Source organism: Adelges cooleyi, unplaced genomic scaffold (assembly GCF_023614345.1).
Source record: "Adelges cooleyi isolate 19-005CV unplaced genomic scaffold, UGA_ACOO_1.1 ACOO_flye_CR_arks_rails_tigmint_CR_PRNA_574, whole genome shotgun sequence".
Classification (NCBI taxonomy): domain Eukaryota; kingdom Metazoa; phylum Arthropoda; class Insecta; order Hemiptera; family Adelgidae; genus Adelges; species Adelges cooleyi.
The window spans coordinates 6,610,789-6,627,325 of record NW_026096268.1 but is presented as its reverse complement, the minus strand read 5'-3'; the positions used below and the strand labels follow the sequence as shown (position 1 = coordinate 6,627,325).

The following is a 16,537-nucleotide window of genomic DNA, read 5'->3' as shown; positions in this document are numbered from 1 at the left end:
GCCGCAAAATAAATACCAATTTTTAGTGAAATATTCTTAATTTAAAAAGTTTTAAAAATGTGTACGATACCATTCAAAAGGTTTCACAAGTTGCTTTCAAAAAAACTAGTTTGGGAGAGGAGTAGAAACATAATAATTTGTGCAAAATTGAGATCACATTATATAATAACACTGTGAATTATTAATTAAACCCAGTGAGATATTGAGTGGCCTATATATATACATATTATAATATTTTAAAGATTTGAGAAAAAAATGATAATTGTGTTTGTATACTGTTCAGGTCACACGTATATTATATATACCATTTATATTATATTTAAATAATTGATATCTCATTTTAGATATTATATTTTTTGGAATCATATTGATTTGATAAAATATGTAGGTATACTTACAGTCCGCCAAAAATAAAAGAACACAATAAATAGATTCACTAAAAAGGAAATAATGCATTCTCGAAAGTTGGAGTTATAAGGAACCTAAAGGTTTTTCAGACATTGATTACTAATAAATAATGACAATTGATAACATTCGAGAAAAAATAGTTGTTTTAGGTATAATAATTAGAAGACAAGCTTTCTATACATTTAATCAACAAAATAATAACAAAAAATAAAAGTTTATTTTTTTAAAAAAACAACGTATAATAACTATAAAAAAATATAATATACTTTTACTTTTTGACGTGCAAACATCTTTAGGCGCCGTATAATGTTTCGGCTAGGAATCGGCGAAACCGTAACGGAAATCAAACGATTGCCTTCGCAGTAAATTTGATGTTTTAAAACAAACAAATAATAATTAACCCACAAAAATGAAGAAAAAAAACAAATGAATAAAAATGTAATGTAATGTGTGTGTGTCCGCGGCTCACTAGATTTTTTTTTTTTTTGTATCTATATAATCCGATTTCTTCGTATAATAATAGTCGTATAAAGTCCGTGGTAATTAATATAATTGTCTTACGAACAGCGCAGACCTTGAAGAAACTTTAACTGTGGGCGAAAAAAAACATACATGTTCGTTTTTCTCAAAATTTTCGCGCAAATCGTGTATTGGATTTACGCAAATTTACCAAATGTCGGCGACGCGTATCCGGCAGACCCGTAATCGGTTTTCATCTGCAAAGACCCACGCAAACCGACTGAAAAACACAAAACAAAAGCCATTTAATTAAGTAAATTATTATCGAAATTATCGATAAGTCCTAGAATTAAGAGGGCGTCATGCCCCCCCCCTATTTATTAAGGAGTTAGGTACAGGTAATATTGTGCAAAATCTGTGTGATGTGTAATTAGTTATTAGTTCAGTAATTAGGAGTCTTTTTTTTTTTTTTTGGCAGTTAATTTATTTTTCGGACTGTCACAGCATCCTTGACAGCGGTTTAAAAAAAAAATTCATCAAAACATGTTCACGCAAAACAGAAAAAGGTACCCCAAAGTGATAGTAAAGATAAAAAAACCTATAATGAAAAAGATAGAGGGTAAGATTTCCGAAGGAACCTCGTTTAGCATCATCTACAATGCATAGGTCAATATAATAAATGCAAAAATACATTTTTTCAAGTATTTGTAACTATTTTTCTGATTGATATTTTGAAATACTCAAACGAGACTTTCTCTATCTTGGGTTGACATCTATCTTTTTTATAATAGGTATTTTATCCTTAAAATCACTTTCAAAGGTAGATGTTCGCAATATCTTTCCATAAAAAAACGGCTCCCCCCCCAGGATTTGGCCGGTTTCTCGGTGGGCCTATCCGTCTATGTATTGCTAGTTCGTCTTAAACCACCGTCATATTATATTTTCTAGATCCGCGCCTGACCTAGGTGAAAAAAAATGTTCTAGACAAATTAACTATTACCGTCTTTGTTTGCAGGATCGTTCCACGGTTGCACCTCAGCGGAACCGAATAGTAAATAAAAAATACTCGAAAAGAACAACACGGCTGCGCCCAGGGTAAACACGATTCTCCATTCGTCAACTGAAGTCTGCAAAAAAAACAAAATAATTATAGTACAAATAAGAAAAATAAATAAAAATATTAAAAATTCTATTAAAGTTCAAACGCTAAAAACGACTAAGGTTAAGATTCGACTATTTTTTTTATAGAAGTAACGAGTTAAGTAATTTGTTGTGTTATACTTGGTCGTGTACGATGAACCCGACTAGCATTGGCGCCAACAATCCACCGAGCGAAGCCACTGCGTTAGTAATGCCCATGAGTATGCCGGCGTAATTAGGCGCCAAGTCCAAATGATTAATATTGAATCCCACGTTTGTACAGCATCCAATGGCCACCACGAAAATGTACAGGGTTATGGCGGCATTAGCGTTTTCGCCCATGTATGCCAGCGTTATCAGTCCAACCGCTCCACCGCTCATACCTTAAGTGAGAATAAAAATAATAAAGATAAAGTCAACAAAGTTACCACTCTGACATGCCGTCAAAGATTTGATTTGCTACAAGATTCGTCCGAGTGAGACAATATTCGGCCACACTATCACGACTAACGTTCTAACATAATCAATCAGAGAGCAAAGGATCTTAAACAAATTTCGTTCACACATTTGCTATTGTTCACGGTGCCCAATTATTCATAAAACAAACGGCGTAACCATAGCAAATTTGTATTACCGATAGTATTCCAAATTTTCCTCGACGCCGTCAGAGATGTCACGTTCTTCTTGTTCATGATGTCAGAAAAGTACGTGACTGGAAATTGACACAGCCACATGGCCAAGTACGGTAACGCGGACACCAATCCATCCTGCAGCAAACCGATGCGTATTAACTCATCTACGTACCGTTTAAGCAATTGCGCTTAGCTACATAGCGCCCATACCGATTTTATGTCGAACTTAAGCACGGAGCTGATGAACGTCGGCATTTCACTTAGCAACAGCCAGAATCCACAATTGTGTCCCGCGTGCGATATGGTAACGGCCCACACTGGCATCGACGAGAAGATCTCTTTCCAAGGAGTAATTAAATTCTAGAATTACATAAAACAAAAAAGATACATTTTAAAGTCTATTAATGCAGACTGATCATTATGGGATTAGATCCTGAGACTAGATGTAAAATGTGGGTACTGTCCTTTAATCGATGTGCTAACCTAACCTGTGACCCTGCGGTCTAAATAGTACGATTAAAAGTATAGGTTCCAGCTTACTACTAAACCTTCAACACGCTAACCCCTGTTCACAAATGTGATCCACCCTCTACAACGCATTGGATTGAATAATTATAATGATTGCCAAAGAATGTAGTACATGAAATGGTGAAAACCAAAAAGGTTGAAACAACCATTATTTCTCTACTAAAAATCACTTATGCTATCTTTTTGGTTCTGACTATTTCACGCGGTCACGGTTAACAGTGCTAATGCGAGTGGTTACTTTTTGGCTGGAAATGGTTTGCGTCAACGATGCCTGGATGTAGTTTTTCTCGGCCGACGAGATGAGTCGATGAGTTGCCGGGCTCTCTGATCCCAACGATAGCCACAACACCACCCAAACGATTCCGAAAGCACCACTCACATAGTATATGGCCGGCCATCCGCACCGGCTTCCGGCCAACAGCCCCGATCCAACCAACGTGAGGACCGTGCCGAACTGAAGACCTAAATCAAATTTAAATACACAATTACTTTATCGGCAAACTCGAGACGGGACTACAATAGAGACTCTGCTGTTTATGAGCATATCGTTATTATTATAATTATGTTTATAAATTATCCGGCGCACGAGGTGAACTTTCTACCGACTAACGCTAAAGGATCAAGTCTGCGAAAAGATGATTCAAAAATGTTTTACTCAATAGAGGGCTAAGCATTTTCTCGAAATTCATTCTGCCAACGTCTGGTGGTTGATGTAAATCATTTATAGTGCGACGTCATTCGACGTCGGCCGCACAACGCACAACTAATGTTCGAAACACACACACTTTTTACATAGACTAAGCTCAAATTGACTGTAAGCATGTAGGATTATTGCATAAACTTTGTTTTATTCAAACGCTGAGTTTAGAAATGTTATAAAGATCATTTGTTAGCTACCGTTCGGCGCGAACTGATAGAATATTGTGCAAAATAATGCGCCTCTAGACTTTGAAAATTTTTTATCGCACTAAAAAGGTTCAAAGTTTTGTAACTGTAATTATAACGAGCAAGATGGAGCGTTTTATCAGACATTTGTTTTCTAAGTACAAACTAGTTGTACACGAGTTGATTCGCGACGAATTATCATAACTCGTGTCTTTTGAATAATGTCACACGTAGATCGGTTTGATTATAATCGCGATTTAAATTGTAAATATTTGTCCAATGTTCATCGAGAACACACGGAAGCGTTATTTTCTACAAATATTAACAAGATAAAAAATGACTCATTTATTAATTTTCGATCCGTTTAAATGTTTTTTTTACGAGTAAACAATTAAATGAATAAATGTTAGGTTAAAAAAAAAACTAAACTTTTTACTTAGATAACAATGTGTATCACATCGTCAATATTTATGTCAGAGCTCGTGGAAATATATTTTGTCACCTCTAGAACAAACAACGATACTCGAAAGATTCACATTTATTGACAATGCGATAACTGTTAATGTATCAAGCGCACTACAAGTCTAGTTCCAAAATGAACTGTCTGACACGGACAGTAACCTATTAACGACATTGTCTACCAACGTTATTCGTGTCTTTCAAGTTCAGTCCAGTGACGAAGTTTATTTATGCTAGATACCTACATTTTAAGTAAATGCATTGTGAACAACTACCTATCAGTCGAATTATTTTGGGTCGTATACTTATATTATACCTATAGTATATGCATACCAAGATATTTACCAAATTATCAATTAGCCGATATTTCAATAACGTTTCAAATCGCTCTCTAGTGTTTGGCTTAAAATACAATTTAGAACGTTTTAGATCACAAAAAAAAAAAAAAAGTGAACAGAATTTTCATTCGTATCGACTGACTTGTTGTTAGCGAATGCCATGTATGTCATGCGCGCAAGATTCCAATGTAAAATCCAAAGAATGAGTATGAAAGTGTGTTAAAGAGCCACGGATAATCTTCATGCATGTTAAAATCTTCGAGCATATTATAAGCCGTGTATCTTACTTCTCACGAGCACCTCGTGCGGGAGGATAATGTTTCAATGTGACTGGTGTCATTTTTTACCTCCCAACACGAATCCGACGAGACGGCCTCGTTCATTTGGTGGAGCCCATTTGGCGCTGATGCCGTGAATCATTGGCATGGTGAACGCCTGCATGATTGATGGACATGAAATGTAAAAGGAAACAACAAAAATTATATTAAGAAACCAGATTACATTTCTATGACTCTTTTCTCTTTTGTAATGCTTTGTGATAGTTCCGCACCTGTGTGATTCCTTGTAAAAACCTAATGAACACGAGCACCGGCCAATCAAAAGCCACGACTAGAGTTGGCGTGACGAGACTTAGGGCGACCGTCAAAATCATGCTCATCGCCAACAGCATTTGATTGTTATACCGACGGCCAAGCATGGCAGCGGGCAGATTCATTATGAGGTAACCCCAGAAGAAAGCGCTCAAGATCAGACTCTTCGTGCGCTGAGTCCATTCGAACACCTATTGATGGATTTTATAGACAAATCAACAAAAACTATTTCTTATTCTTATGTCTCTAATATGTATGTTGCAAGGATAAAAGATCCCCACACACTTCTCACTTCGCCAAATGGCTAAGCTAATGTACCAAGCAATCTCTAGTTGTCCTAGGTTCTACAATCAAAACTTACCCTTTAAGATGCAGTGACTAGCTGAACACAGTTATTTCAAAGTAACTGCCTCAGTGAAATGTCTATATATATATATATATATACATATATTTAAATATTTTTTATTTGCCCATTTTTTATTCTAAAAAGAGAATGAGTGTGTAGTTGGTACCATAGTATAATGTTTCCTTTCAATGATGCAATTAAACAATTATTCCTTTCGTCTGATAATAATGTATATGTATTATTGTTGTTCAACGTGTTTAGTGTGTCAATAAGGTTTAAATTAATTTTAATTAGTGAGTAATAGTATTTGATGCTAAAGATTAAAACAATATTACGGTCACATTTTCACGACTAACAACAGCTGCCCAGACAACCACGTGTTTGATCTTATGCTACCGTTTTGAACCCATTGCAGAGTCCAAGCCTATAATAACCGTAGGCTGTTTAAACTATATCACAGACTCAACATAAACTTTTTTTTTGTCGGGTGGCTAGCTATAGATATTCAAAATTCACCGATTCCTAATTTCTATTTTGTCCTATTGACTCTTTTTGACGATATATTGCCTATACTTCATAGATATTTCGTAAAATAAAGTCCACACAATATAATATAATATTATTTTTAATTTACTAACAGGGATGTGATAATGGACTTCGGATATGAAATCTGTGGAATTCTTGTCCGGTGTCATGGCCACGATAGCCACGGATATGCTCACGCGCAACAGGTAGGCCGCGACCAGACATAGGAACAACAGTAGACTCTGAAGGTACCGTACACCCGACAATTTGCCACCTGCAAAACACACAAAAGTACACGATTAATTAAAAAGTCTACAGCAAGTGCCCTCCCAGTCCCACGGAGGAAAACGATCTCCGTGATAAATGAAAAATAGTACTGCGGTTTAAACACCCTACGACAATATTGTATCTATATTTAGACATGATATTTGTCACTAAGCTTATAATGAGATTGATTGCCCTGAATTTTTGGGGAAAATTAAATTTAAAGTTCCAGTTGTCAATACCAGAAATAAACAAACGTTTGCCTCCCCCCCCCCCATTTTCTAAACAAAATGATGTACTATCTAGCCCGAAATGCCTGAATTGTTGTAATTTATATAATAATTTTGTTTGATACGCCTCTTAAGATATAATATTATATTTTGATTTTGGAATCCGTAATAAAATTATTATATATCACTACAAATTTTATATCCCTATGGGGTGTCACTTATGAATTAATACATTTTAAAATTATTATCTTCAGCCTATTACTTTACTAATATTATTACGTCGTTTTCACCGAACACTTGTGTATAAATTATTTCAATAAAACGCCATTCACAAACATGTCTAGCTATAATAGTGATTGATAAATAGCCGCCATACGTTCTACAGATCTAATAAGCTAACACGTCGATACCCCATTTGTGTACATATTAACTTCGATGCCAACCTATATTTTTTTTCCCATACCATCTGTTAAAAATAATAAACACGTAAAAGGCATTGAAAACAACAATAATAATTATGCAACAATAATTGTAATTGTATTACAACATTGGTTGGGCGCACTCGAAACTACACACAAACATTTCAAAATGCAAAAATATAATTAAAGGCCATTGAAATAATAAAACACAGATAAGTGTGTTATTGTAACACATGAGTAGATATGTGTGTGTAGTGTGGTAATTACTAATTACTTATGACTGGAATAAACACATTTTTAAGCCGTTAATAGGCTTTGATCGCGTTAGTTTTACATACTGCTATATTGTAGCGATGATTGAACAAAGCCACTTAAAAAGTTGGACAACAATGAACAAACATTTAACATGATACGTATAATTTTATCTAAAGCACGTTTATAAAAAAAAAATTAACCAACCAACACATTTATGTGATATTATTATGAATACCTCGAACGGTTATTATTTACTGAAAAAAATGTACACAATAGTGGTAATGATTATATAAGTTAATAACATATACTTAAAGAGTCTATGTAGCATCTTTTAAGGTACATTGGACATTAACCCTATTAACATCAGCAGTCAATTTACATGATATTATTTTTTAACTCTTTTAAAAAATGATTTGTTACATTCTTAACGATATAACCACAGCTACGTCGTAATTTTTCAAATATTTTATTTTTTCCATTATATTGAACGATAATTTTTTTATCGAAAAACAATATTTAATGGAAATTTTTTTTTATCTCATGATGACAGCGTTGGGCCTTTAAGCTGATGATAATGATGAATATTTTTTTTTATGAAACAAAAGAATAAATACTTCAATATTTCTTAAAAGTTGAACATGATAATGAAATTTAAACATACTCGCAGCTTTATGTAGCAAGTGGTTTTAGTTTACAAAACATAAAAGTGACTCAGTTCGAACGTCACAAACACTATTTTTACCAAAACAATAAATAAATAGTAGAAAATATTATTTGTGAATAATAATTTATTGAATGTACTGAAAGAATATACGATTACAAGCTTCAATTTAAGTATAGCTGTTATTTAGTAGTATTTTGGATATTTCTAGTATACCAGTAAGTATGTCGTAAAGCATTAGCACTGCAGTGTAAATCGTATGTAAACTGTAACAATATTATACTCAACGACGTTAGATAATTATTATTCAGTGCCATATCAATAAAACGGATTTAATTTTACTTAAAAATAAATGCACTTCAATTTTTCGAATTTCCTGCGATTAAAAACGTTTTCTACAAATTATCAGTTGTGCATGAAATGATATATTATTATTAGTCAAACTGTGTATGCCGTCTGTGTGGATGTTGTGCAATTAATTTAGAGTATTTTACTATATTAGCTGTTATGAAAATACAATAATATGTAAACTCACATTGATGGTTCATCGTGTATTATCATCGGTTATTTATTCCGACCAAAAAGAACAATTTCAAGTCAACTCGAACAATTGCTAGTATTATGACATATAAAATATTTACAAATTTTAGTTATCATGAAGAACCGCAGCACTCGCACACCGTGTTCTAGAAAGGCTAATGACGCACTAAAAACATGTACTATAGGTGTATTATCTATCTACCTATTACAGAATATTTTTTTATTTTTTTTTTTAAACATTTAATTTTATTGCATTTTAATTTTTTAGTGACAGTATTTATTTTTATTTGTATTTCAAGTTTTATTTGAACAATACCATTGACGTTAGCCGTGTAGGTATTATACAAATATGACTTCTTGTTTGAAACGATTCTGTTGTATTATTATGTGTACATATTTAAATGGACAAAATTATCAAAAAAAAAATTGTTCGGTTATTGATTTTTAGATTTTTCAGTGATACACTTATATTATATATATATGTGTGTATGTGTGTTAGCAAGGAACGGATTTCCTGAACGGTTCTGTATTGTACAAAACGAAGTTTATAATTACTTCCTTATTAAAAAACCAAACGAGGAGTGTATTCTTTTTTTTTGAGGAACCATCAATTTATAATAGTTTTTATAACGTCATTTGTTTTTAATGTTCTTGTTGGAGCATTACACGTTTTGTGCATCTGTAATAATAGTACAACACTTATTAAATGTTTTCCAACATAATATTGTAAAATTGTATGCAAAACCTATATCCATTTTTATTGTTTAATTATTATTTATTTATTTTTTTAATACAGAACCAATGAGGGGGAACTGTTTTCCACGTGACTTCCCCGTGACTTCCCCAATAATTGTTTAATTATTAGTCTCTATTTAAAAACTGCAATATTCTAATTTACTAGGTGGAACGAAAAGAGTATTAAATTAACTTTGGAACACAAATGAGTACAAATTCCTTTCAAACACTAATTTAAATTAATTAAATTATTTTAAATAGTGTTAAATGATAAGTTGTAAGCTTTCTACGTCAGACTTTAGATAAAAGTACAAGTAAATAACGTTATTTTATACTTAGTTACTGCACCATCTGTGTAGTGTGTAGTATTATTTAAAAATGTTTCCGGTTTCTATGGTTCATTTTATTTATTAAAAATTGGATAAATAATAGAACATTCCAATTGGGTCACCTGTTTATTTTTGGAAATACAATTTACTTGTAATAAATGACATAACATGATTATGGGACGTTGTTGTTTTCAGAAAAATCCACGGGGAATACAACCCGCTTACAATATAATATAGTACTGAGTACATGTTTATAAGCTGTTTATATAATATACATTTTATTTAAAAGTTGTAAGTATGTTCTATATTATATATTTTTGTCATACATTTATATATTCAGCCATTATATATTATGTTATATGTACAAAGATGCTAAACAATTATTTAACAGTTTTTATTTAATCATCAATCCTATTAAAACCGGTAATAATCATTGTTGACACGTTACTGTCATTATTATATGTCTGTCTGTTGTCTATAAATGGATTATACAAAGACAATATTTGAACTTTGAGATAAGTACATTATGTACATGTTGATAAGTTTTTTGTAGCTTCTAATATCACGAGAGTTGAGACTATATGCAGTTAATGGGTCGAAGATTAGTACAAGACAATAAACAGCCAAAATTAAGATGTTTGAAATCAACTATATTTCAATTATAATTTCCGATATAGTTAGATTTTAATCCATTTTAAATTTTTGGTCACAATTTTGTCTATGATATATTATTTAATTGGCTGAATTACTTGAAGATAATATTAAGTATCAATAAGGTTTTTTATTTTTGGTTTTATGATCGAATTTATTAAGTACAATAGTATACAAGGTCATCGAATTATTTATTTTTAATGATTATTCAAAAGATTCCATTTTCTATAAAGGTAAACTTTATTGTTTTAAAACCATTTTACAATTTAGCGTTATCGATTATCACCGAGCGAGGAGACATACTTATGAATTTCATAATTGATGTGATAACGTAATAGTATATTTTTGATCAGAATTAACGTAAATTATAATTTCATTTTAGTTGTACATCTTTATTGTCAATTTTGTGTAACAAAAATTAATAACGCTGGCAGCCAATATTATATTATCATCATGCACTACTTTTACGAGTGTGCCTACTTGTAAAGTTAATACCATTTATTATGTGTAGTACGATAATGAAATATTATGTATGGATTATTAAAATAGCTAAATCTATTGACACTGTGACCCAAACGATTTTCAAGGCTTTTGAAAACCATAACACAAGTTTTAATGACCATTATTGTTAGTGCACAATTTTAAAAAGTGTTTTTTTAACAAACCCATTTGCAAACACGGCAAAATATTTCCAAACAGTAGGTACAATACTTAAATTCAACTTAGAGGTATTAAGATAAATTTAAATAATTATTAACATTTAAAAAAATACTTTTTCCATTTTGGTGACCCTTTTGAAACAATTCCTCGCAATTATTTATCCGCCCTCGGGGAGACAAATTATACATATTATTAACAATAACAACAAACGTTATGAATTAAAAAACAAAAGTATTTAAACGCATTTTTTTTTTAATGCCATCTCAAAATACATAAATCGTGGCGTAGGGATTTGTAAAGAGCGGTTACTACTTTTGAAATTTTATTCGGATGGTACCTAACTATGTATAATAATTTTTCGGGTATACACTTTGTTGGATACACGAAAACAATACTGTCAACAATAGACACATATACCAGTTAGACTAGACATAACAAATCTTTGGATTTAAAAAATATTTCGTTTTTTTTGGAAATAAATCAATATTAAAAAAAAACATAACGTTACACTTGTATGCTATGGGAAAATCGTAAAATACACTTTACTCGGAGTCGAATTTTTACGCAAACACCATAAATCTATCTCAAGTCACGCGATTTTATTCGTTAACATATGTTTGAACTTATCTAGAGACTGGAAAACATATTATATCATTATACGACGACGACAACGGTAGAGACTTACTACTGGTGCACGAACTGAACGTTTTCTCGAACATGTCGATCGAAGTGTGCAAAACGCTGCACGTTCGGCGGTTACATAAAAAATTAAGTAAAATAACGATTACTATTCGAATAAATTTGAAAAAAACATAAAAAACAATTTGAAAACCGTATCAACGTGTCGACAAAACGATTGCAACTATACGACGACGGTGTGTGGCGTGTGCGCGCACAAAGACGGTGGTCGCGCTTTTGGGTCGTGGGCGACACGAGCTAACACCCGCTGGGTAGTCGCTACCGGCCCACGTGTTAACCCCCTCCCTTAAAAACAGCGAGGAGAAACAGCTGCTGCTGCTGCTCGAGTCGAGTACTTTGGTCTTTGACTCAATCGCAACAGCTGATAACGGCTCCAATCAAGTACCTGTTACAACAGCTGCGGCAGCTCGCTACTGAAATTTACATTGTCGACCGTAGGAAATGGCCTGTAGCCCATCACGGATGGAACCAATGAAATTAATTTACACACAACCTAATTGATCAAACTTGAACGAATTCGTCAAACGCGAAAAAAAAGGTTAAAACCAACGAAGACACCGAGAAAAGTCGTGGTCCTAAGAAGTCTAGTGTCGCCTACCACTAAAAACGACCGTTCGTCAAACTGAATATTATAGTATTGAGACATAATAGTAATTATCGCATGCATTCCACTTTGACCCGACAAGTTACTCTATTTGAGACCTCAGAAAAAATGCACAATTAAAAATTACGTTTTCATGACCAGCTGCTTCCATAATTTTACATGTGATAAGTAACTAACAAGTGATAATACAAGTACAACGGTACAGTTTCTTCGTAATATTATTATATTTTGACAAAATATAATAAAATAATTTTATAAATAGATAATTAATCATTTGGTATTACATGAATGTCATTTTTTTTTTATAGTTGGAAGGAGAATAAATGTAATATATTTTGTATCCACTGCCCGTATTAGCGCAATACATTTTTGGGCCTAAGAAAATGTGTTGCTACGATTTTCTTGTAATATTTTATGTTTTTTTAAAATTATTATTATAAGTTATTATACAAGTTATCTGTACTCGTTAGCACAAGTAAAATATTATGTAAATAAGAATTTACAGGCTAAAATAATAACATTACTCGTATATTTACACTCAATGTTCGTTATCGTAATTACTAAATTACCTATGGAAATCAGATTGGATAAACCGATAAAATGTCGCTCGCATACGACGGTGTATGAAAACCCGATTACTGTTCAGAGTATTTTAGGAAATATTTCTTAACATGGTATATATTTTATCCTACTAATTTGTTAAATTGATAGAAAAGCAGATTGAGAAAAAATTGTTGGTATCGTTTTAATCAACTTCAAAACAAAACTGACAATATTAATTGTCAGTTTTGTGTTCATAAATAATGATATTTTTACTACTGGAATGAATATTTATAGTATTTCAAATAGTTACAACTTACTAAAAATAGATAATTTAGAGTTAAATATTTGAGTAAAATATTTGGTAGTGTTTCTTTTAAACCAAAAACACGAAATTATCGCAATATTATAGTCAACATTTTATTTATTCGTATTGTATAACTGACTAAGTCAGTAAGCAACAAAATTTATAACATAACATAAAATTTACAAAATTATTTACAAGTATTAGACATTAAATAGTAATAAAAAGCCAGCTATAATAGTAGTCATAGCATATGCACATCATAATAACAAAACAAAAAAAAACTAATCGCTTTTCGTATCTTATCGTCTATAGACTGCATTTTTTTCATACAGATGGTATAACATTGTCTATAACTGCTTGAAGGTTACACAACAGAAAAACAACTGAAGAAATAATATTTTAAGCTGTATTTTGATAAATAGAAGTACTAATAGAGTCTACCCAATACATGACAGTTTTAGTGTAGTTAACAATATTCTAAAAGTTTATATCGACCTAATTAATTTCACGATAAATACATTTTTACTCTTGTTTAATCTAAAAAATAATTTTAGATTTTCAATATTAAAATAGCTATTACACGCCATGGAGATTGGAAACCTAGTGGCCATAGTTACTGGCGCTGCATCTGGAATCGGTTATGCTTTTACCAAATTCTTACTTCAGAATAATGTGAAGGTATAAAATATAACTATACTAATTTTATCACAAAAATGTCGATTAAATTATATTATTAATTATTGTGCTATTGTAACACATCTAGGTGGCACTCTGCGACATAAACATTAAACAATGTCAGTCTGTTGCTAATGAATTTTCGAAAATCTACGACAGCAATAACATTTTAGCTTTACAATGTGACGTTACCGATCAAGATCATTTTGAAAGTAAAAATTAGACAAATTAAATTCATTGTGAAACAAACTACTTTATTTAAAACTAATAGCTTAAGAGTTCTGTCATAATCATTTTAACTGGATATTAACAATTATCGTTATTAATTATGGCATGCATCAACCGAAATAATATTGACAACTGAATCAAAACTTTTATTTTTTATGCCAACAATAATTTACTGTTTTTTTTTTTATTAGTTAATTTAATATAATTGAACTTTATTGTTACCATTATTGATAAAAAATTTTCAATTTGTAATTAATGCGTTTTTACAGTTGCATTTAAATCATGTATAAATCATTTTAAGAGATTAGACATTGTTGTCAACAACGCAGGAATATTTAACGAATCGATGGAAAATTGGGAATCTACAATGAACATTAATTATGTAATGTCAATTTTAATAAATATAATAGGAGAAGATGGGAGAATTATTTTCTAAGTGTTATGTGAAGTTAAGGGTATAAAATAGTTTTAGTTAAGAACTAAAACAAAATTAACGAAATATAACGTTTCTTAATAAGTAAAGTGCTAAAAATTTCTTAAATTTAAAAAAAAAATTAACTAAGAACTAAATACACCTTATGAAATATTGTATAATATATTTTTAAGTTCTATACTTACTTTAAATAAAGAAAAAATTATAATTTAATTTAGTTTTATATAAAATAAATAAATTGTATTTTACATATTTTAATATATATACATTCAAATCTGTCCCTTTAGATTCAAATATACCCTCTTAGTTGGGGTAAATTTGAATAAAAATAATGATTTTTAAAACTGATATTAAAAAACTGATGAATTATAAATTACTTGATTGGCGAGGTTGGGAATAGTATAATATTGTGTACAAACCTTGAGCTCTCAAACATGAAACATAAAGTAAAAATATGAAAAATAATAACATGATTTTCATACAAATCTACCCCATCTTCCCCTATATTTACGGTTGTTTTTGGTTTATGTAAATTACAGGGAGGAGTCGTTAGGGGCACTATGTTGGCAATTAAGTATATGGGCGCCCCGTATGGCGGTAAGGGAGGAACTGTTGTCCAGACTGCATCCATAGCAGCTTTTTTACCGGGAGCAATAGCTCCTATGTATAGGTCTACAAAAAGAGCTGTCGTGGAATACACTAGAGCAATCGGAGTAACATACTTATATTTTTTAACAGTATCTACTTGAGTTTAAATTTATTTGTACATTTTTTCAAGGCCCCGGCATCATTCGAACATTTGAATGTCAGAATTATGGCATTGTGTCCTGGGTTCGTGGACACACCACTCATTAAAGACCACACGCCTGATCAATATTTAATCAAAGATTTCTGCCAATTAGGCAAAGAAACAATGGACAAGTTTCCCGTGCAAACGTAAGTATAATATAAAAGGTATTTTTGGTTATTTTCCATTACCAATATTTGTGTTTCAGTATATTTTGTATTTACCTACTTTATATAAGCCATAGGCATGACTCATGAGTAAGCTTTCTGGACAAAAATATGGTTTAGAGTTTCCAAGGCTTATAAAATAGTCAGTTATAGCAAAATAATTTATAATACTTTTTTAGGCCCGATAATGTTGGTAAAGCGTTGATTGAAATACTAAAATATGGCACTACCGGCGATTGTTGGATAGTCGAAAACAATGAAAATCCGAGACCAGCCAATATGCCGAACGTTCCATACTAGTTTTTGTTGTTACATTTATTACAATAAAGAAATATATTTCATAAAAAAAAACATGTTTTATCGAAAGTACTATTATTTGTTGTCTGTTGGTTATAATAAAATGTGTTTGATAAAGTTCAATAGGAATATAATACCATAGGCGCAATTTCAATAACAATTTTGAGGTTGCTTAAGCTCTGCATTTGCAAGGTATTAAAATTAAAATTAATAAGGTTAATGGTTATTTCGAGCAAGGATGTTGAATATCAATTAACACTATTTTATTGTCTAGCAAATGTGTCCCTCATAATATCGTTTTCCTTTAGAGGTGTTTTTTTATGGAAAAGTTTGTGCGTTCTATTGCAAATAAAATGTTACCCAAATAATCAATTATTCAAGTAACTTTCAATTAATGCAATTGCGGTTTAAAAAAAATATTTTATTAAAAAATACAATTTTATAATATATTACTTATTATATAATTCGACTTAGTCTAAAAAGTAGTTTATTCAAATAAGAAATTTCCAAAAATTCAGGTCCTTAGCTCAACTCTAAGTGCTTTTTGCATACATTTTTACTTGCATGTGAATTACAAGGGAAATTTTAATTTTTCATTTAAAAAATTCTACTTGAAAACTAATTATAACTTTGAATATACACATATATATATATATATATATATATATATATATATATATATATATATATATATATATATATATATATATATGTGTGTGTGTGTGTGTGTGTTGTGTGTGTGTGTG

At 31.3% G+C, this 16,537-nt stretch overlaps 2 protein-coding genes across 5 annotated transcripts; one reads left to right on the top strand and one right to left on the bottom strand.

Moving 5' to 3' along the window:
• Positions 1 to 603: 603 nt before the first annotated feature.
• LOC126843652 (putative inorganic phosphate cotransporter) lies at positions 604 to 11,981 on the bottom strand. Of its 3 annotated transcripts, none has more exons than XM_050581304.1 (11): positions 11,740 to 11,981; positions 6,424 to 6,584; positions 5,400 to 5,630; positions 5,197 to 5,284; positions 3,406 to 3,629; positions 2,850 to 2,999; positions 2,642 to 2,774; positions 2,149 to 2,390; positions 1,868 to 1,994; positions 1,079 to 1,147; positions 604 to 998 (listed from the first exon to the last, which is right to left on the bottom strand). In XM_050581304.1, the coding sequence occupies exons 1-11, from the start codon at positions 11,771 to 11,773 to the stop codon at positions 952 to 954; spliced, it is 1,506 nt and encodes a 501-aa protein (XP_050437261.1). In that variant the 5' UTR covers positions 11,774 to 11,981; the 3' UTR covers positions 604 to 951. The 3 variants fall into 3 exon arrangements, with proteins under 3 accessions (XP_050437261.1, XP_050437262.1, XP_050437263.1); XM_050581305.1 differs by lacking the exon at positions 11,740 to 11,981 and adding an exon at positions 8,675 to 8,864; XM_050581306.1 differs by having other exon boundaries at positions 604 to 1,147; positions 11,740 to 11,980.
• A 1,573-nt stretch (positions 11,982 to 13,554) lies between these two features.
• On the top strand, positions 13,555 to 15,908 carry LOC126843212 (15-hydroxyprostaglandin dehydrogenase [NAD(+)]-like). Of its 2 annotated transcripts, none has more exons than XM_050580588.1 (6): positions 13,555 to 13,882; positions 13,968 to 14,091; positions 14,377 to 14,489; positions 15,080 to 15,253; positions 15,319 to 15,476; positions 15,536 to 15,602. In XM_050580588.1, the coding sequence occupies exons 1-6, from the start codon at positions 13,790 to 13,792 to the stop codon at positions 15,582 to 15,584; spliced, it is 711 nt and encodes a 236-aa protein (XP_050436545.1). In that variant the 5' UTR covers positions 13,555 to 13,789; the 3' UTR covers positions 15,585 to 15,602. The 2 variants fall into 2 exon arrangements, with proteins under 2 accessions (XP_050436545.1, XP_050436544.1); XM_050580587.1 differs by lacking the exon at positions 15,536 to 15,602 and adding an exon at positions 15,674 to 15,908 and having other exon boundaries at positions 13,556 to 13,882.
• The last annotated feature ends 629 nt before the right edge of the window (positions 15,909 to 16,537 follow it).